Genomic DNA, 22,806 nt, shown 5'->3' with positions numbered 1-22,806 from the left:
CTCTTCAGTTTTTAAAACTCCTCTCAAGAGTTCCTCTGTTATCAGAAGCAGCTTTCTCCTGCTGCTTTATCAGCACCTAGTGGACAGTGAGGCTTCTGCAGGTCATCGCCATGTTCTGTACAGAAACACCTCAGCCCCTGAACTCTGCTAAGAACTCGGTTTGCACCTGCTGGGCAATGACAGTCATCATTTAACATATACAGCATAACAAAAGCAACAATTGCAAATGGATAGAATAAATAAAATCAAAGTAATTGAGTATGTAGAATGGCATTTTTCTAGCTGAATTCATGCTTATACTGTACCTTGGAATTGGTTTGGATTATTGATCAAATGCACATTCTCTTCTAAATACCAACATGGTAACTGTTAACAGAAAAATATCACAAGGACTGACAGCTACACTAAAAACATTCTGCAGAAGACCTCAGTTAAAATATTTTTTACCAGATCCCTCATGTGAGCAATATATTAACATGGAGTGGCCTGGAAATAACCCTCCCTTCTTATGGAAAAAAGTGAATTCTTTCAAAACACTTTTAGGACTAGTAATGTGTCCTAGAAACTGTAACATCACTCTACTAAGAAGCTGCCTTCTGCACTGTACTGTTGTTATCACTGGCTGGAAACATCAGCATTCCTATTATGGCAGGGAGGAGACAACAAATAAAGGATTGATGAGACGTGTGCTGCACTATGAACCTAACAGCAAGTCACAAACTTTTTGAATCCTACTCCATAAGCAGGCAGAGGAAAAACACAATAGAATCATAGAATCACAGAATGGTCCAGGCTGGAAGGGATCTCCAAAGCTCACCCAGTCCAACCTCCCCACAGTCAGCAGTGACATCCCCAAGTAGAGCAGGTTGCCCAGGGCCTCGTTGATTCTCACTTTGAAGGGGCCCCAACCACCTCCCTGGCTGACCTGTTCCAGTGTTCCACCACCTGCATAGTAAAGAACTTGTTCCTAACATCCAATCTGAATCTGCTCTTCTCCATCTTAAAGCCATGGCCTCTCATCCTGTCACTGCAGGCCTTTGTAAACAGGCTCTTCCCACCCTTCAGGTACTGTCAGGCCACTATTAGGTCTCCCTGGAGCCCTCTCTTCTCCAGGCTGAACACCCCCAGCTCCCTCAGCCTGTCCTCATAGCAGAGCTGTTCCAATCCCCTGATCATTTTCACGGCCCTCCTCCTCTGGACCCTCTCCATCAGGTCCATGTCCTTCCTATATTGAGGGCTTCAGCCCTGTACAGAGTACTCCAGGTGAGGTTTCAACAGAGCAAAGTTTAATGGAAAGGTCTAAGAGGACACAGAGAATATAACCAGTGAAGGAAAATGGAACAACATGGATAAAGCACAAAAAAGCCTCTCCAAGGCAGTTTTCCTTGGTTTTTGTTTCTCTGTGAATACACATGGAATTTGCTTTCAGGTAGAATGTGCAAGTTTCTACTTTCCTGCAGAGTCTGTAAAAGCACCCTGGAAGTACCTGACTGCATGCCCATCCTGCACTTTTCTGTCATATGAGCTAGAATATTTCCACACTTGTAATGGTTGCTACGTTTCCAAAAGCTTTTGAATACAATAGACTCAGTTGGCATTTCCTAAGTTTAGAGTTCACAAGGGCAAGCTTCACACATCCTTATGTGTGTATATTAAGAGTAGCAATGAATTTTCTTGGGGGGAATGGGCCAGCTCAGCATCAAGGATATAATATTTCTCTTACAGCTACTATCAATTCCATGTTTCACAAATGTGTGTTCAAATGGATTTCATTCACCTGCTACTAGACTGACTATAGTTAATGTTACCTTGAAAATTACTCCTGCCTGGCAGATATGAACATAAATGGGATGAAGATTTTGGAGAAAAGCTAAAAAGCACACAAAGCTGTGTCTGGCACATAATGCTACCACTGGGAAGGGAAAATCCATCTCAGAGGAATGTGCAAAAGGAATATCCATGACACCTAAAGCAAAGCAAATCTGCTTGACTACTTAGGGAGAAACAACTCACAAAGAGATCACAAGCTAAACTGGACATTTGGCCTTGATAGGTCTGACTCCTCTGCAAGAGAAACAGGTTATCAGCCTGGCATGTGCTCAAAGCAGCCATCTCTGACAGGCATGAGCTACCCGGGAAAAGGCTGCAGAAACAGTTTTGGGCTCAACTTCAGAAATGCTGGAGGCTTTTCTGGCCAGGCAAGGAGCTGTGAGCCTGTACAGAGGAGTTACTACAGCTGCCATCTCAAGGGGCAGTGGAAACAAGATGAAATACATTGGAAGAGTTAGGCTGGATTTGGTTTTCCACATAGAAACCACTGCCAAGTTTCAGAATAGATAAAGTCTATAAAATAAATAAAAAATTATGAGGCAGTCAAACAACTGCCTCTGTCTGCATCAATTCTACATCAACGTCAATCCAAAGGACAACTGACTCCTACCAGTGGCCCTAGATATTTAAAATGAACAAAACAAAACCAATCCCTAAATCATAATGCTTCTTATTTACACAGGTTGATGCCTAAAGGAGGATTTATCCCCAGAGCTCCACAGAATTCAGCTTCTTCACTTTGGGTGACATTGCATGGAAGAACAACTTCTCCCTGTTCTGGATGGCAGGATGCTAGGCCAAGGGATGAAATCCACGCTACCCCAGTTCAGTCAGTGGCAGCTCTTACAGTGGTATGCCCCTCAGTAACACCAGTTCCATCCTAGAAACTTGTTCTTGCAGACATTTCATAGTCATTGACTATTTCTAGAGACCACCTCCCCTGCCACTGCAGAAACCTCTGGATTAATCCAAATACTGTTGTACCAGTCTTAATAATGGTAGCAGTTGTCAATGAACTACTCACTTTCCTTGGCAGCCTCTCACATGAGAGTGGAGCCCAGTTACTGATCCCAAATCATAGAATCATAGAATCAACTAGGTTGGAAGAGACCTCCAAGATTATCCAGTTCAACCTATCACCCAGCCCTATCCAATCAACCAGGCCATGGCACTAAGTGCCTCATCCAGGCTTCTCTTGAACATCTTCAGGGATGGCAACTCCACCACCTCCCTGGGCAGCACATTCCAATGGCAAATCTCTCTCTCTGTGAAGAACTTCCTCCTAATATCCAGCCTAGACCTCCCCGGCACAGCTTGAGACTGTGTCCCCTCCTTCTGCTGCTGGTTGCCTGGGAGAAGAGACCAACCCCCACCTGGCTACAACCTTCCTTCAGGGAGTTGTAGACAGCAATGAGGTCTGCCCTGAGCCTCCTCTTCTCCAGGCTGAACACCCCCAGCTCCCTCAACCTCTCCTCACAGGGCTGTGCTCCAGACCCCTCCCCAGCCTTGTTGCCCTTCTCTGGACACCTTCCAGTACCTCAATATCTCTCTTGAATTGAGGAGCCCAGAACTGGACACAGGACTCAAGGTGTGGCCTGACCAGAGCTGAGTACAGGGGAAGAATAACCTCCCTTGTCCTGCTGGCTACACTATTGCTGATCCAGGCCAGGATGCCATTGGCTCTCCTGGCCCCCTGGGCACACTGCTGGCTCATGTTCAGCTGCTATCAACCAGCACCCCCAGGTCCCTCTCTGCCTGGCTGCTCTGTCCCCAGCCTGTAGTGCTGCTTGGGGTTGTTGTGGCCAAAGTGCAGACCCTGCACTTAGTCTTGTTAAGTCTCATCCCCTTGGCCTCTGCCCACCCATCCAGCCTGCCAAGGTCCCTCTGCAGGGCCCTTCTATCCCCCAGCAGATCAACTCCTGCTCCTAACTTGGTGTCATCTGCAAACTTACTGATGATGGACTCAATTCCCTCGTCCAGATAAAGATAAAGATATTGAACACGATGGGGCCCAGCACTGATCCCCGGGGGACACCACCAGTGACTGGTTGCCAACTGGATGTGGCACCATTCACCACCACTCTCTGGGCCTGGCCCTCCAGCCAGTTCTTGACCCATTTCAGAGTGAATCTGTCCAAGCCACGAGCTGCCAGCTTTGCCAGGAGCTTGTTGTGGCAGACAGTGCCAAAGGCTTTGCTGAAGTCCAGGTAGACTACAGGCTTCCAGTCTAACCCTACAGTCTGTCCAGTCTAACCCTGCCCTGTGACTGTTTTCTGCAGAAAATGAGGTATAGAACATGTTTTGCTTTTCCAATCACATCTATGAAATGATTATGCAGGAACTCAGAATGATGCTTAGATGCATTTAACACAGGACTGAAGTGTAATGACATGCTAATTCATGCCCTGCATTCATCAAGTGGTAACCTGATCATAAAAGGACATCAGATTGGTCACCCACCTTGAAGCCCCCTACCCCCCCAAAACGTCCCCCAAAACCCCCTTGAACCTCCAAACGCCCAAAGCCCTCTCAGCCCCTCATCTTTGTCCTCAGCCTCTCACATGAAGATGGAGCCCAGTTACTGATCCTAAATAAACCCACCTTGCAGCCCCCCAAAACCCCCTCCTAAGACCACCCCCTTGCCCCCCCCGAGTCAGAAACAGTGATGAGCCTCCATGACAGCTGCACGTTGTTCATACACTCAGAAGAATGGTTGCTGCATAACAACTGCACTAAAAGCTGTCTCCTTCCTCCTCTTACTTTCTTCGCTTAACTAAATCAAACATAACACTCTAACTACTGTAATCTAACATTAAGTAACTGAGAAATAACAAAACTGAAGCCTACATATAGGAACAAAGGTCTTTCTTTTGCAGTGCTGTGACTCATAGAACCATGGTGATGCTGAAGACTCCAACAAATGGGGGGAAAAGAAAAAAACAAACCAAATGAAAAGGAAAGAGTAACTCTGTCAGTGCAGCACTGCCAGTGCAGCACTGCCAGCCCAACCCTGCCATTTTGTACATAAACACCTGCAGGACCCACATTTAAGAATTCAACTTAGGAAACAGACGGTACTCATCGAGAGCCATGAAAAGCATATACTCACCTGCTGTTCCTAAGCTAAGTAGTACAGCAACCCAAAACACCCAGAACATCACGAGGATCAGAAAGGTGCAGAATGGCTGGAACAGGAGGAAAGGAATTCTGCCAATGATTTCACTAACAATTTGAAAGAGCTGTATAGTGGACTGAAGCCTCTTTCTCAGTGGAAGCATAAGGGAAAGCAGAACAACCTGTTACAGGAAATAAAAAAAATTGTCAAGTTTGGGGTTTATTTCCTTAAGAAAAGTATCAGAGCTGTGAAACGTGGGATCAGGGGCTACAGATTTCACAAAGACACAAAGCAAGTTTGTGTAATTTCACTGGAAAGCTTTCTGAGATGCTGTCTTTATTCTCAAAGACTCTGTGGATTAGAATCTGGTTTTCTGAAACCATTACTACTGCTTGGATTTTTAAACAAAATAGGATTGGTAAAACTGTAATTCACCTAATGGGAACAGTTTGTTTTGCTTTAAAGCAAACACAAACGCACATCACATGCTACACACTGCCTTTGTACGTTAACAATATTTACACTTTTTTCCTGCTGTAGGGGTTAATTTCAACCCACCACACCTACTCATGTCACAAAGGTAGGAGGATCAGAAAGGACAGCAGCACAACCAAACTACTCCAACAGCAGTGCACGTATAGAAGCAAAACAGATATAAAAAGAAATCTCCTTTAAATAGTTTTTTTCTCAAAGTTAAAACAAAAAAACCCACCAAAATAACAAAACCCCAAGTCAAAAAGACCACAATGTGCCCAGTTCATTCTATAAGATAAGCAATGATGAAAGACAACTAAAAGAGGTTGGAAGCCATAACATAAGTGCAACCAGTGGCAGTTTTTTCACTCGTTTTCTTGCCTGCTGTAGAAAGAAGGCACTGGCTGAAAAGAGAAGGGTCACCTGCAGAAGTGGATGCACCACGGTTCTCCCAATGAAAGCAAGTTGTACTGGAGCATGCACACATGCAAGGGAGTCTTTTCTTATCCCTTTATGATCAGCAGAATTAAAAAGGTTGTAAGTCATACAGGAAAAAAATCTGATCTGCAACACATTTATACTTGTGACTCTAAACTGTCAGGCTGTTCCTATCTAGTGAATTTCACTCTAGGGATCCCAATGAGCTTTAAGAAAACAGAAGAAAAATTATTCTTACAAATGACTCCTGAAGTACAAATACCCTGTACACTCACATTGAGCAATGCCTCCTTTGACACTGCCATATCAGAGGGGAAAAAAAAAATCACTTTAAAAGTTGCAAGCCAGACTCAGAAAAGCAGAAAAGTAGATTGGAACGCCGAAACTTGAGGCCTATACACTGCTGCCTATGCCTCACTACCCCTCCCCCTAGGGTGCCACGGTATGCTGAGTACACAGATCTCATGTTCACATGGAGCCAGTGCTTCTCTGTTCCCTCCACATGATTTTCTGGTTAGCTGGAACAGAGAAGAACAGGGCTGGAACATTTCTACACCACCAACGCTAACACTGTTTGTACAGGTTTGAAGCATGGCAGAGCATTGTGCTGCGAAACAAATTTCACAATGAAAAGTATTTAAATGAGTATAAACAGAGTTTATAATTGATTCTTGGGTTTGGATTTGGAAGGAATGAGGAATTATTTTTACAGCTGCAGAACCAGCCTCTGCCATTGCTTAGGATAAAATGCTACTTACAGTAAGTACTGTTGAGAAGATAGCATACCCAAGGAGAAATTTTACATTTTCCTTTTCTGTTTCCAATTCAGTGCTGGGATCGTTTCTGTAGTCGTAATAGAGCCACCAGACAACACCTGAGACAACTGAGCAAACAAGAGCAGTGTGAAGGTGGGCAGCACTCCCCAGACTGATGTCTACTCAGCCTCCCTCCTGAGCCTCTCACCATCGTGCCTAACTCTGGCTCAGTGCAGGAATATTGTCATGCAGCAGAGAGGTGCAGCACCAGTGAGCACAAAGAAAATTCACATCATGATCTACTATTCTAAAAACTGCAGCAGAATGTTTGGTTTTCTTGCAGTTATTCTAAAGCCCCAGCAGGCCACTTCATTCCGGCTAACTATCATGGAATGGCAAGCTTTAGTTGGACACATTCCTATGGCTCTTTACTGAAGCAGGCAACGTAAAACTTCACTAAACTTTCTTTGAAACAGTAGCACTTTCACAACTGCATTCATCTGCCAAAAAAAATATTGTTTTGAAGCATCTGTTAAAAAAAAAAAATCAACATCATCCCAACACTCAGCATCTGAACAGCACAGCCAGACCTTGGCACCAAAAGGTAAGCAGGGCCCAACTTGGAAATGGCTGCAGTTAGCTTAAGGTTACTCTAGATGGTCATGAAGAAAAAGGATAGCTGTTTGTTCAGCTGCACCTTCTTCCACTCACTGAGCTGATCCATTCAACTAAACACATGCTAAAAGGGAAATGTACTCACACAACAAACCAAACACCAGTAGTGCAATCAAAGTATGCACAAGAAGCGTCCGAATAAATCTGAAGGCTAAAATCACTATAAAAGAGAAGGCTGGAAAATAGACCAAGTAAGTTTATGATGAATGTTACAAGCCATTTAACTTAATTCTTACTCTCTTTAAATATCAATTCAAGGTTCTTGCAGAATTTGAGCTATTACTTTCAAACAGCGGTGCCAAAAGCAACAGCATTTAGTAAAGCTAGCAACCGTTTTCACATTTAAAACACTCAGTTACCTATAACCTACTAACAGTGAACTTGTAACTAAAATATTTCACCTTGGCAATGATGAGCTTTGCAATATTTTGTATAAGTTTAAGTTCAAATGTTCACGCTGGTGCCATTTTTTTTCAATCAGAAATTTCTTAGGTCTATGATCATACCAAGCAGCACAGAATCTGCTGTTTCACAGAGCTGTATTTCATCAATCTATTAAATGTTTCCTAATTTCTTTCTTAAAACCTACTCTGCCCAGAAAATAAGGAAAACATCACTTTGAAATTAAAACTATGAAGTAATAGAAACATTTTAAAACTCACATTTTAATTTAATACCATTATTCATTTTTCTTTTTTCATAAGCTTACCTAGTGCAAAGACACTCAGTCCTATCACAGTATCTCTTCCTACCAATATTCCGCTCAGGATACGGTGAAACACATCCATTTCATTAACCATGTTGATCAAGACAGAGGCATATTGGGAATAACACTCAGGACTTTGTGGAACACATCGATTCAATAATGGAAAAGATTTACTGGAAGGTTAAAACCGAAGATGGTTAAAAATCTAAATTACTGGACCAACAGTTTCAAATCCACAGAGGTCCATTCCACGATTCTCTTTCAAGCCCTTGTCAGTCCTCTACAAGCATTCTCAACACAGCTTTGCAGCCACAGCTGGCCAATCTGATCTGTAACCTGGCAAGCATCATCCCTGCCCAGGAAGAGACATTGCACATGAGGTCTGACACAGCAGGGCACTAGGCATGGCAGCAGTCTGTTACAAATGCTGATTTTAAGTTTTATTTGCAGAATAAACTCCTAGCAGCACTATACCTGTAGCACTGTAGCAGAAGATCCAATCAAGATCAGCTTGGGGGAAAAAAATGAACTACTATCTCAGTCACCATCAGCAGGTAGCTCCTATTCCCATGGTTCACCTGCTGTGCTCCTATGTGTTTCTACAAAGCCTAAAGCCATGCTAACATAGCTGTAAGCTATGTTGTTGGAGGTAATTCTAGATAAACCACAAACATCTTGCATTTGTTTTTTATCATATTTGAGCATTCTGAAAGCCACATCAAAAAATATTTGTAAGGTACAATTAGCACCACCAAAAATCTGCATACAAAATTATTTGGCACTCTCAGTCCAGTTGCCTGAATATCCTTATTGTGCCACTTTGGCAATGCTGCACAACAGCAGCTAAAGACGTGTTCATACCTAAAAAGGAGAGGTTTGTACAGCAACAGTTAAAAACATCTCCATATGGCTTTGCTTCTGCTATGAAATATTACTGTGCAAGATGAATAATTTTTCTGAGTTCCTTGTCAAACAGAAAGGAGTCTAAAAGAAGTAAACCACACCGTATTTTCCCATCAGTTGACATGCTCTCCTTTGATCCACTGTCTGTAACGTGTTTATGTGTGTCCTGCTCTCTTTTTGGTTTCTTCCTCTTTTTTCTCTTGTTCAGAGCAGATGACTTAGCTCCACAAACAGGAAGGCTCCGATCCTTTGCTATATTTTAATGACACAGTGGAATTCAAAATGATAGGTTTAAGGATTTTGACTCAAAATACACCCAGTGTTAAAGACAGTGTCATTAACAGACCTGGGCTTCATGTCAGCTGGCTATGGAATGATGCTGATTGGTCATTTCTGGGTTTGGGATAATAAGTAAGGCCACAGCTCCCCTTCACTGGCATTAAGAGAGAAAGCGAGAGTCTGTGCAGGAGTTCAGTTGCTCCTCATATGTCATGCTTTTCTCCTGATTTGGAGAGGAACAATCTCTAAAGGGTAGAGGGATGGAGGGAATGCAGTCCTTGTTCATCATGTGGGACAGGTGTGTTCACAGGCACACGTGAGAACTCATGAGGATGTAGGTACAGAAACAAACAGAAGCATAACCACTCTGAGCACAAAGCATGAAGCTGCATGCACACTGCAAGGAAGCAGCAACCTTAAGAAACTGACCAAGGCTGTTGTAAAGTACTCAGTAATTCAGACCTTGGTGGAACTGGCAGTGTGGGACACAGCTCAGCTGCTTTTGGATCTAGCGTGTAACTGGAAACGTTCAGGTTGTAAACGCAGAGACAAGAACCTAAGAAGGGAAAAATAAGAAAGAGTAACTTAGTTAAAGTTTTAGAGAAAAACACATTATCAGTTCAGCTTTGTTTACACTTCTTTCACCCCCCAGCAGGACATATTCATCTCTGATATTCCAGTGGAAATGTAAATTAAAAAATAGTTAATTGGGTAAACCTAAAGCAACCTCTGTGGAATATTTTGCCTTCTAGGCTTAACTGTAATTACCACTTACTAATCTCCCTGGAGGGCAGGCACGCTGCTTGTTCCACAGCACAATGCTTCTGCTCTAAACTCTTACTCATTAAACTAACAGAAAACCCTATCATGACAGAAGCTACACCAGAACTAGCCCCCTCATGATTTAGAATAGAATATTTAACTATCCAGAAACTGAACACTTGCTGGGCTCTGAGCTAAATATTACCAGGTACTCCGGCAATAATACTCTGCTCCATTATACAAAGCTTCTGGAAGAGACAGGCTGGATGTATTTGAGGCATTCAGAATGCAATACTGCCCTCTCCCTCGAGACAAACATGCAAGCTGTTTTCACATGCAGTTGGAACTTCATGCAGTTATATTTGGTTACAGTAAAAATGCTTAAATAATATCCCAGCTGTTTGCAGCTTTTGTTACATACCAAATGACGGCAAACCATCTCAAAGTGAGATTAAAACAAATGTTGTCAGTTTCAATAGCAGTCCTTGCCAAACAAAACAACAAGCCAAAAAAGTATGCAATGCTGACCTCCAACAACAACAACCACTAACACTCCTATGGTCTGCAGTTCATATATGCCCTATGGAATGAGGGCTAGTGCAGGTTATTCTACTTGCATGCCTTGCAGGTCACGTGAGTGACCTGAGCTGCCTCTTTTGCACAACAGCTATTTCTGACATCACATCCATCTGGAACAGAATCAAATTAAAAAAAAAAAATCTAACTGTGGGATATGATATCTAAAGGGATAAACCCAATTGTGTTTCTCTGGAAACACTTTGTTTTAACTAAGTTTAAATGAACCATTTGGACAAGTTTCTCAAATAGCTTGAGAGCTCTGTTTGCCTGCTGGCACCTCCACCAAACGACACTGGTTTATTCTCAGCAGCCAGTTTTCTACTGCATTATCTCAGCACTGCAAAGGAATTAATCAACAACTTTCCAATCTGCCTGAGAGAGCTGTAACATTTCCAGAAACTAAAGCAGGAACAAAACGTTTTATTTTCTGTTGCCAGGGGCTGCTCTGAAAACTCCTGGTAAGAATGACTCCCTAGCACAGCAAAGGTAAGAATAACAAAGTGAAAGCTGCTGTGCTGTTTTACAGACACACTAAGATATTCATATTCCCTGTTGCACACCATTGTTCCTTGCAAAACTCTGGAGATCTTCCAAAGAGTTGAGTTTCTCTTCTGGACAACTAGACACACACAAGGAAAGTGAACTTATTTTGAAGCTTTGCATTTCCAGGCTGCACGAATTCAGAAAGAACACATACCTGGAAAGAAAAAATAAAAAGATCCTCAAAACCCAAAATGCTGGGGCTTTGTAGATTTAAATTCTGAGCCTTCTTTCTAGCTTTTTAAAGTGCTTCAAAGCAAATAAAACTATTTATCCACATATAATGTCAGAAGTTAAGAAGCAATTTAGGAACATGCCACATTTTTACACTTCATTTTTTGTTCCGATATGGGATCAGAAGGTGTCAAGGTGGGTGCCATTCTACAAGGGCAGGTGACAGAATGACTGGGAGCTCCGTCATGCCACTTCCTTACATACAGAGATTTGTTGTATAGAATGACTGCTGGCTTGGCAGGAGTCCTATTTAAAGCCCCATTTAAGACGAAGACAGCATAAAGCATAACAATGTAGCACATTTTCAAATTGTATCTTAATTTCTCAGTTTCACTCAACAATATGCACCATTCTCACACTGTTTTTTCTCTTGCCTTTCAAAATAAGCACATGTATATACATGTGCATGTGTGTGACTGACAATTAGAAGATGTATATCCTACTAAGTTCTCAAACGTTTTATGTATTTAGCCATTATCTGATGTACTTACTTTTTATTAGTCATATCCTGTCCAGAAAGGGGTGCCCCTTCCACAGGAGTGTTCTTCCTGCCACATACGTTCCCAAAGCTGTCATATCCAAGCACAAGTCTTTCTGCAGCACCAGCCATCACAGCATAGCCAGTGACAAACATCTGTTGATACATTTTTAGTGTGAAACCATGCCACAACAGCCTCTCCTTCCCATTCAGTAAATACACCTTTTAACCCATGCATTTTTATCTTGTATATGCAAGCAGTTAAATCTACAGTTCACCCCCCTGCACAAGCTGCAGCAAGACATATGGACAAGTGTAGCCTGACTGGCTCTTTAGAGATTTCCTTTGCATGATGTTCAAAGTGTATAAATTAAGCAGAGTATCACAGGAGAAGAAAGACACACGAAAAGCAGTAGTAAGGTGCTAAACACTGGCTCTACTGAGTTTCATGTGTTTCACTAGGCAGCGGGTAATGGTTTGTATCAGAACAAAGTGGGTCAAACCGAAGCAGGGGGTTAGCCTGTCTGTTTCCCCACAACAGAAGTGAGGGGGAAAGTAACACACAAAAACTCGAGACTGAGACACAAAAAAGTGAGATAAGAATAGAGTTTACTGAGCAAAATCAAATAAACACAGTCCAAAATGCATCATTCCCTTAGCCTGCTTGTAGAAAAAGCACAGTGCAAAGCAGTAAGCAAGCCAAACAATGAGTAACAACAGCAGGCTCAACTCAATCCATGACACCAGATCACCAGAAGGCTAAATTCTCAACAGACACTGCTTCTGGTTCTCCAGGGTGCCCTTCCAGACACACCTGGGCAATAGATCTGCTGAAACACTGAACCCTTGCAGCTGCTGTGAATTTCATCTGTGGTATATTTTAAACACATAAAGTGTAATTAAAATGGAAATTCAGGAAGATGCATTCTTTAACAGAAGTGAAAAATCTGGAGAAAGCAACACTGCACACATCTTTTTAGGCACTCTGCTGTCATATCAAAGCCCCATTGTATCAGCTCCCTGCAAACCCAAGGAGCAGCTAGACACCTCCTTTGGCCAAGTAGCAGCAACAGTTAGTCAATACAAGACATCTTGCCTAGGAATGCAGCTTAAACCCTGGCCCCATGAGGGCCAGAACACCCCTTGCAAAGAACCTTTCCAAATGCCAAGAAGTAGTAATCCTTCTGCCAGGAAGCAGGAGAAGTCCTGAGCACTACTTTACCCAAAGGCTTATTCACAGCACTCCAGCTACTGAAGAACTCAGTGGTTCAACCCTCTCCTCTGTCCCATGGGGTATAAACCTCATTTTGCACACACCAAGGACAATACACCAAGATCTTCGGCCGTGTGCCAGCTGCTGGCAGCAGCAAGTATTTTCAGTCCCACATTAACCACTACTACTTTGCATGGGGATATTGTTGAATATCAGCTGTGCTGGAGACAGACTGCAAATACCCCACCCAGCACAAGTGCTTTCTTACTTAAGGTTTAGAGCTTTAATTTGTTATTCTCCTTTTAACACTGGTGACTAAAGATGCGATCTGGGCAAAAACTGAGTCTCATGTAAATACATGCTGCTGTAGTTCCCACTGTATTCTTGTTTTCACTTATGCTTGCAGTGTAATTAGTAAATATTTTTAATTGCTTTTTATTATGAGTGAATGTTAATGCTGTTAATTTTGGAGATCTTTGTGGAGACTCTAGAATTATAACTGATGTACTAATTCTGGATGTGGCATTTGTTACAACCAGAAAATATTTTCAGATCCAGTTCATTTACATAGCAAATATTTGTTAATAATTACATTAATTCTCAGAAGAAAAAGGAAAAATGACCTACAGCTCAACCTGAAACATGCTTTCAGAACAACTCTGGCATTCCTTCTAAAGATGGACACTACAGGTCTGCTGCCACCAGTGTGGCTTGCCGCACACACGTGAATTATTTGGTGTTTTTTAAGTGCAAAATGCTGGACACAAGGCACGAATGTTCTTAAATAATAAATGGCTGCAGGACTGCTGGAAGGGTGTGTCTATATACACACTTCCACAGTTATCAAAGAATCACAGAATCACAGAAACATTCAGGTTGGAAAAGCCCCTCAGGATCACCAAGTCCAACCCAGAACCCTAATCTACAAGGGTCACCTAAACCAGATCCCCCAGCACCACATCCAAACCACCTTGAAACACATCCAGGCTTGGGGACTCCACCACCTCCCTGGGCAGCACATTCCGATCCCTTACCAATCTTGCTGGGAAAAAATTCTTCCTACTCTCCAGTCTAAACCTGCCCTGCTGCAGATTCAGGCCATTCCTTCTTGTTCCACCACTAATTCCCTGTGAGAAGAGACCAGCATCAACCTATCCACAACCTCCTTTCAGGTGTCTATAGAAAGCCATGAGGTCTCCCCTAAGCCTCCTCTTTTACAAATTGAACATGCGGTTTCAATTTTTCCCACTATGTGAACAATTCAGTGTTACCAAAAAAACACTTTAATCTTTTACAACTAAGATCAAACAAAAGAAAACAAATACATGCATGCAATAAGCTATTTTACAAAAACTAAGCAATAAAAACAGTGAGAGAAAACAAAAATCTAAATCTTCACTGGTGACAAGTTTCATATCCCTGCCCATGGCAGGAGGGTTGGAACTAGATGATCCTTGAGGCCCTTTCCAACCCTGACAATTCTATGATTCCCTCCACTGGTCAAAACACTAAAGACAGCACATAAAAAATCCTATCCTGTTCACAAAGTTCTTATGCAGTACTCCAAACCTGCATGCATTCCTCTGCATCAGCTACCACTGAAGAGTTATTTGGAACTGAGCTGAAAACGGAGTAGCCTCAGGCATACCAGGAAAAAAAAACAATCACACTTCAGGAAGAAAAAGCTTGCTTGCTGTACTAAGCACAGGACAGGCAGTTACAGGATGCAACATCCGAGAGAGATGCTGTAAGACAGCAACACTACAATGAATGAGATAAGCAGAAACAATAGCCCAGGCAGAGCCTCGAATAATTTATTAATGATCTAATTCTAAATCTAAAACATCGGCAGAACTTGGAAGTCTGTGTAACAGACGCTGCAGTAAGGCACTGGATTGTCACAAGGGTCAGCTCTGCCCTAGTGTTGTTCCGGGACCCTAACACCTGCATCTATGACCATTTCAGTTTAGAGTTAGAATACTGTGCAGAGCCTCATTAACCTTGGATCTGATTTTTCTCCAAGGGGAAAAAGAAAAAAAAAAAAAAAAAAAGAGCAGCATGCTTACCAAACCAGCCCAGAAAAGAAAGAAGAAGAGCAACCAGAGAGTGTCAGTGCACTTCCTATAAACGACTGGTCTCCATTCCCGTAGTTCACAAACACCATCTCCAGAATCCTAACACGAAACGAAGAAGAAAAGAAACAAACTTGCTGTAAAATTACAATCAAGTTCCGAACGCCCTGAGTCAGCACCCGAACATAACCCGGCACTTCAGACGCCTCCCACCAGGTAGTTCTCTGCCGCAACAGCAGCAGCACCCGTCCGCAGCGCACTGAGCTGCTACCCCACCTCTGTCACCCCGAGCCACCCGCGGCAGGCCCCGGCCCCACTTTTTCTCCCCGCCCCCTGCCGCTCGGCGCTCACCTGCCGCCGGACCCCGCGGCCCTCCATGCTGCCGTTCCCCGGGCCGCACGGGGGCGGCAGGCGGGCCTAGGGCGAAACCAGCTCAATAGCCGCGGTGGGGCGACGCCCGCTAGGGCACGGCACCAGCGGCCGCAGTACGCGCGGCGGGGCCGGGCCCGCCCGGGAGGAGCGCCCGGCCGGGAGGTGGCAGCCCCGGCAGCTCCTCCTGCCGCTGCTGCCAGGCACTGCCAGCCCGGGCCCGGCCGCCCCTCTTGGAGAGGCGCGGCGGGCCGGCCGCCGTCCCGCCGGACAGCTGCGTCTGCGGGAGGAAACGGCATTTGTTCTCCCCGAAGCTGGAGCGCCGGCGGCTGGCATGGCCAGGGCACGGCGGTCCTCGGCGGGAGCACGGGTGGAGCTCTCCCTTGTCTACAGTCAAGGACCCCGATGAGACGGCCCCTGCGCTCCAGGCGCTCGGGGCTGCGGCGGGCTGCCCGGGCCCGGCGGGCGGGGACCCTCCCGGGCGGGGACCCTCCCGGGCGGGGACCCTCCCTTCCGCAGCGGGGCAGCGCGGCAGCGCGGCAGCGCGGCAGCGCTTAGGGCGAGGGGCCGGGGTGAGCTGGGAGTTCGCTCACAGACGCAAGCTTGCAACCGGGCGCTGGCCAGAGTGGGAAGTTTATTTTTCACTGTTAGTTGTTTACGGGAATAGTTGCAGATTTGTTACTGCCAGTGCAAAATGCGAGCCGCTTCCCTGTGTAAAGCCAACTGATGCCCCTGTTTGGCTGTCCTGGCTGCACTCCGTTTCAGCTTCTGTGTCTGTTGTGTGCACAGTGGACTGGCTGTCGTTGATGTCTATGTGAATGCCGCACCCACTGCTAATTGGATCACTGCTTGTAACTTGACTGAGTGATGAATGCACAATTTATTAGCCGGTTCTAATAACCTGGTTTCTCAGTGCTGTCTCTCTTTTTATGTTCACTAAATTCAGCTCCATTATCTAGAGAAAGATACTACTATAAATGGAAAATACATTAAAAGTTCATTTTTGCTCCCTTCCTGACAGGCAGTGGAAAATGCATCCTCTTTAAAAAGCAGTACAACATCTGCAGTTGCAATAGAATGGAATTAAATTGCAGCTGTTTTGGAAAGCTGTTTAAGAATTGGCCCAACCTGTTCAAGAGACAGAGCATTGAAATGGCCTTGCTTAAGGAAAAAAAAAAATCTCATTGCAGTTCTCAAGTGGAATGAAACAGAGTCCTGCCAAAATGGAAATAAATCCAAAAGAGTTAACTTGTGCAGTGTTTTTGAAATGGACTTTCTAAGGGGTTTAACAAGGCTCACTACATTCTGATTTAAATTTCCTACCACTATCTCCACTCTCAAGAGGTGGTTCAGAGAAAGGTTTCTAAGAACCTCTTTATTAAACCATTTAGTTTCTGGCCAATTCACCATTCTTTATCAGCATTGTATCTTTTAATACTCAATGAATTTGCACAGAGTTTTTTATAATTTGTGTGGAAATTAGAACAAAATCTTTAATAAAGGTTGCAAAAGTAATTTTGTGTCTGTAGAACCTAGACAGAGAAAGTAACTTTTCCTTCTCTTTATATTATTGCACATTAAAAAAAAAAAAAAAGTGGGAAAAAAAGGTAATTTTCCCTTGAAATATAAATGTGAAATGTAATGTGAAACTTTTTTTCCCATAAGCTCAGTATTTTATCAAGAAAAATAACAAGAGTTGTTAATAACTTTTGATACAAAGACTAATTTGATTGTCTGATCATTGTAAGAGCAATGCCAATGGTGAAAGCTGATATTCGGACTGGATGGCTTTGCGGTCATCACCTGCTAATAGCAGCCTGCATTGTTTATCTGGCCCATTTTGAATGATTCTTCTCAACATTTGTGTTGCGTTCTTATTTGGAAATAAGGGAAACAGCACATGGAGCAAATATTTTTAATAACATCCAGATTCTGAGCAGCTGAAGTTGATGGAAAACCACTGGAATCAGCAGTAAGGCTGGCTTTTAGCAAGCAACATCAGTCCCTCAATGAGCCTAGGGAAAGCTATCTGATACCTGATAGCTCAGGATTAGAATAAGATTGTTTTTTTTAATTGTAAATGAAGTATTTTTACTCTGCTCAGGTGAGACATCACCTGCAGTACTGTGTCCAGCTCTGGAGTTCTCAACACAGGAAGGACATGGACCTCATGGAGCAGGTCCAGAGGAGGTCCACAAAAATGGTCAGGGGGTTGGAGCAGCTCAGGCTACAGGCTGAGGGACCTGGGGGTGTTCAGCATGCAGAAGAGAAGGCTCCAGGGAGACCTAAGAGCAACCTTCCAGTACCTGAAGGGGGCTATGAGAAGGCTGGAGAGAGACTGTTTGCAAAGGCCAGCAGTGACAGGACAGGGGCAATGGCTTCAAACTAGAGCAGAGCAGATTTAGATTGGAAGTTAGGAACAAGTTCTGCACCATGGGGGTGCTGGAACACTGGAACAGGTTGCCCAGGGACGTGTTTGGGGCCCCATCCCTGGAGATCTTGGAGGCTGGACAGGGCTCTGGCAATCTGATCTAGTTGGGGATGTCTGGAGGTGAGGAGAAAGTTCTTCACAGAGAGAGTGGTTGGCCATTGGAATGGGCTGCCCAGGGAGGTGGTGGAGTCACCATCCCTGGAGGTGTTCAAGAGGGGATTGGACGTGGCACTTGGTGCCATGGTTTAGATAGTCATGAGGTTTAGGGTGACAGGTTGGACTCGATGATCTTTGAGGTCTCTTCCAGCCTTCTTGATTCTATGATTCTATGATTCTATGTCCTGCTGACTGCAGAGGGGGTTGGACTGGATGAGCTTTGGAGGTCCCTTCCATCCCAGACCATTCTATGATTCTCTAATTTTAATTGTAGTAGTTTTGTTGTTTGGGTTTTTTTTTGTCGCTGTTGGGGGTGTGGGGGTGTGTGTGTTTTGTTTCTTTGGTTGGTTGGTTGTTGTTTTATTTTCCTGAATTTCAAATCTGATCACGCAGGTACTCTTTAGTACCAGATGAGTAATTTTATCGCCTGTCACTAGGTGGTGATGTGCTCCTTGGTTAGAGTTAGAGCAGTTGGGGTTCGTGAGAAGAGGCTTTTGCTCTGGTTAGCGGTCTTCACAAATGAAGATTTTCATCTTACAGTTGAAAAGAATGCCAGGAAGGGAGGCTTGATTAGATAAGGGATTTAAACATCCATATTCAAAACGTAATACCAAACCCTCTTGCTTGTTATCTGTGCAACCCTGCAAGGGCCCAAACTAAGATTGATTTTAAACTGTCTGGTTTAACCAGTTTCATGGGGAGCAGCCTGGTTCTGCAGCTGAGAAGTTCAGGGGAGTATGGTTTTAGAACTGACATTTTATAGGGTTAATCTAGTTTAACCTAAAATAGAAATGAGATGGAAAAGAGTTCTGGAGAAAGAGTTTTGGATTATAGAACTCTTCCTTTTATGAAGCCTCTAATAACTTAACCAGAGAGGTGTCAGCTGGCTTGCGCTCTCTCTGGTGAGAAGTCCAGATTGGAGACCTTGGTCTAAATGCAGAGGATGCTGACTTCTTCATCTAAGTCTCATATCCAGCTACAGCCACTTTCCTCAGAACTTAGTGTGATGAGGGTCCATGTTTTCTTCTGAACCTTCACTGCTCCCTCAAGTATGTAATGTTTCTTGTAAAGGCAAAACAATTATTGAACATTCAGGAGTGCCCAGGAACCCACAGTGATTTAATTGTGAATTAAGGCAGCAACCATTCAACTTGCTCTGTTTGTTGTGGTAGAACAACCACAGGAAGGGAGATTAACATTTATATTTTCAGACCCCTTGTAGTCTTCATGAGCCTTTTAAAAAATTATTATTATCTTTTAATGCTAGCCATCTCCAGACATGTTTATGAGCATTCAGCAAAAGAAATACTGCAGCAGTGAAAACTCACATGCATTTTTTCTATGGTTTTGATTATTTCTTTTTCAAAAAGCCACCCAGAATATATAAAAGAAAACCAACATAAACTCAAGGTTCCTGACTCCAAGCCTCCTCTGTAATCACAATGTTCCTATTATTTCTTATGAGTGTGTTGTTTATTCAGAAAAAAAATATTCCTGGTGCTGCCTGCTCAAGAAACTTACCTGGGTAAAACTGGGGCAGGAATGTGGGTTGGGAGAGCAAGGTCTTAAATGAAAGCATGACAGTTCCTTGCTAAACTGGTTAAGTGAGATGACTCTTCCTATCTGTATTCTCTTCTGGGCCAGACAAGGAACACAGACCAATTACGTTAATGGCATGACACAGCAACTGAGGAAATCAAACCAAAAGAAAACATTTTCTGCCTAATTAGAGAAGGTGCATCTGAGCCATCACTCTCAAACCATCTTGCTTATGCACAGTAGCTCAGCAAGTATGCACTATCCCCCGTGGGTAGCTAGGTCACATGGAATTTCCTGAATTGGAACACCCAGAGACTGAACACAGTGTCACCTGCCATACTCCAGCTGCTAGTCAGGTTTTCTGACAATTGCCATTCTAAAGATTTGATGTTTATAACCTTACCTCAGCTGAACCATTCAGCCTGAAATTTGTTACAGCAGGTGCTGAAGATTTTTGGACAAATTCAGTGCAAATTTTGATTCAGACTTCTGTAAGCATTAACTTGGAGAAGCAGGCATTATAGGATCACCTTGTTGGGCAATAGTAAAGAAATCATTGTGTGATTTGTGTCAGAAATTTCTAATGGGCAAGAAGGAAGTGCTTTCTGCTTTTTTCCAGTCTGAGAAACTTCAGCCACATTTGCCCACATCACTTTGATAAGTGCCATTTTATGCTCAGTCAACTTGTTGAACTTCATACCTAAGGAAGACTGTGCCTGCATGGTGTGCTCCTGAGCCTGCCTGAGACAGTTTGGACTAGCCTGCTTCAGATCTGCCACGTATTTTCATTGTTTTGCCTGTCTCAGTGATTGTCCTGGTGGTGGTCAGGAAACTGCTGTCACTGTTGAACGGCTTCTTAGAGTTGATAAAGAATACCTTGGTTAATAAGGAAAGTGGGACCCAGGAGCTCTCTGAGAAGGATTAGGGGTTACACAAAGGTCAGCATCAGGAACAATCATTAAAGCATTTAACTTAATGCTGTACACAGTGGGCCATTATGCCTCTGTTGAGCCATAGTAACTATGACTGACCAAAAGGCAGAAGTGGCTCAGCAAAGACAGTAGAAACAGAAGTCTTAGAGGAAAATGGAAGATTATGACAGTAGGGACAGTAGGGACAGTAGGAGAATTACAGACAGACGGTGGACAGAGGGTTGGCAGGTGAGAGACAGCATGCAGGATTGGAGGGAAGGGCAGGACTTGGATGTCAAGGAGGCTGAAAACCAGGAGGAGGTGGCTGAAAAGGGAGGTGAAGAACAAAGAAGGAACCTGAGACCTAAAGGAGATTAGGACTGATGTAGGTATACTCCTGGCCAGGGAAGAAGGTAAAAGTAAAGAAACATGAGAGCTGTGTGGGATCAGACAAGCAGCAGCACAAATCCTGAAGGTACATAAAAGATGAAGACTGTGAGAAATGAGCAAAGGAATCTGGATCTGCTGCCAGCCCTTTTCACAGGCAGAGTATCACCCTTCCTCTGCTGTCAGCAAGCATCCAAAATACTGACCCCAGTCACACTGGCCTGCCTAACAACTCAAAGTACCCAAGCAGGCTTCTGACCAGCCTGCTAGTAGTGTTAGTTAGTCCAGTGGATCAGCTGGCAGAAGTATCCAGGGAATCCAATCCTTCTGATTACTTAAGTGTCTTATGCTAGCTTTTCTGTTGGCTCACCTAGAAAACCCTACCTGATCATGTTTACAGCTGCAAAGTTAACTACTGTTATCCATAAAGCCATAAAAATGCACAAAAGGTAAACCATTTGTCTAGGAATTTGATGGGTTTTGAGATACTCCACTTCTCAGCCTCAAAAGTCACTTGAATCTAGCAAGTTAATAACTAATTAGTAAGCAACATATTTCCAGCTTCCAGATTTCAGCTTCCAGCCACATCAATTCCATCTTCTTCTGGATATCTCCAATGCATTGAGAAGCTTTTTTTAAATTTCAGAATACCTATTGTCAAGTAGATTACCCAGGGATCTAGAAGAATAGAGTGTGCACATCTTATAGTCCATCTATGTAGCTGTAGCTCAGTACTGCTAAAGACAATGCCACCTATAATTTGCAAACCATGTGAATCATCCAAGGAAGGACTATAATGCCACAAAGTTAATTTGTTCCCCTTTCCACACGAGCAAGCAGAGATTTGCACAAAGAGCCTTTCCATCCCTGTCATTATGCAAGCTAGAGCCCAGTCTGACCCTAGGAAAGTGTTTTGGGTGTGTTTGCTTTGCTGAATCTGATTAAAAAAACCCCAAATCCCACAACTTTAGAACTGGCTCGATTTTAGATTTTTAGAACATAGCAAGAGGATCAGCATTTCAGGATTACATGGTACTTTAATGTCAACCCAAACAAGTAACAGCACTAAAGTTGTAGCTTTGTGGGATGTCAGAATTAAAGGCAAATAGCATAGACAGCATAGAATGAAAGAGCTTGAATTGGAACTCCTTCTGTTGTTCAGGGCTTTTAATGGCCCTCTCCAGTCCAAAGAGTAGGTATGTTAGTACATCTGGGTACATCAACACAGAGAATAGAGAAGTAATTGCATTGTCCTTCACAACACCAAAAAACCCAAAACCAACTCAACACAACCCCCCAAAAAACCCAAAGAAACCCCACAAAACAAACAAAAAAACCCCAAACAAACAAACCCCCAAACAAAAACCCAAAAAATAAAGCAAGAGAAGGGAATTGCTTGAGTTTCAGAGAAATTAGAGACTGCTGTGGATTTGTAAGGTTGAAGAAGCGTAGCTTGCTCTGTAAGTTACATAAATGGAGGAATAATGAAAGGCATTCTTGAAGACAGTGAAGAAAACAATAACCTAGGATAAACCCAGATCAAACAGCATCAAGCTGGAGCCTGTAGAAGTACCTGAAGTCTCCACAGTCAGGTCTAGTTCTGAATGAAAAGGATGATAAGTTCTCATTAACCGGGTGGAGAGCAGGGCAGTATTGTTTTTGTCATCGAGATAAGCAACAGATTCCTTTCAAGGAACAGAGAGAAGACTTTTATTGCCAGCACAACGCCCTTCGTTGATCGTTTAGCCGTGGTAAGAACAAATCTGCATTAATGCATTCAGCTGCTGAATGTCTGCCAATGCAAAAGAACCGCTGAGAGAGCAAATCCGGAGAGCCAGCTGGGACCGAAAGTTTGCGCATTGCAGGAGCCTGCGTTCGCACAGCGCCGCCGCCGCGGATCTGCCCGCAGGATGTCACTCTCGGGCAGTTTGGTCAGCCCTGCAGAGTGGCAAACTTAGCT

At 43.6% G+C, this 22,806-nt stretch overlaps 1 protein-coding gene across 1 annotated transcript in view; it reads right to left on the bottom strand.

The window, feature by feature from the left end:
* SLC44A3 (solute carrier family 44 member 3) overlaps window positions 1-15,077 on the bottom strand; it is a 42,874-nt gene extending 27,797 nt beyond the window's left edge. The window contains exons 1-8 of the mRNA XM_054384422.1: window positions 15,048-15,077; window positions 11,782-11,924; window positions 11,077-11,213; window positions 9,638-9,731; window positions 7,997-8,166; window positions 7,373-7,462; window positions 6,616-6,740; window positions 4,940-5,126 (exon numbers count right to left, since the gene is read on the bottom strand). Of these exons, the coding sequence (XP_054240397.1) occupies window positions 4,940-5,126; window positions 6,616-6,740; window positions 7,373-7,462; window positions 7,997-8,166; window positions 9,638-9,731; window positions 11,077-11,213; window positions 11,782-11,924 (946 nt within the window). The 5' untranslated portion in view covers window positions 15,048-15,077. The remainder of the gene's footprint in view (window positions 1-4,939; window positions 5,127-6,615; window positions 6,741-7,372; window positions 7,463-7,996; window positions 8,167-9,637; window positions 9,732-11,076; window positions 11,214-11,781; window positions 11,925-15,047) is intronic.
* Window positions 15,078-22,806: the final 7,729 nt, after the last annotated feature.

The sequence above is a fragment of the Indicator indicator genome, chromosome 10, assembly GCF_027791375.1.
Source record: "Indicator indicator isolate 239-I01 chromosome 10, UM_Iind_1.1, whole genome shotgun sequence".
NCBI lineage: Eukaryota > Metazoa > Chordata > Aves > Piciformes > Indicatoridae > Indicator > Indicator indicator.
This window is presented reverse-complemented; position numbering and strand designations above follow the sequence as displayed.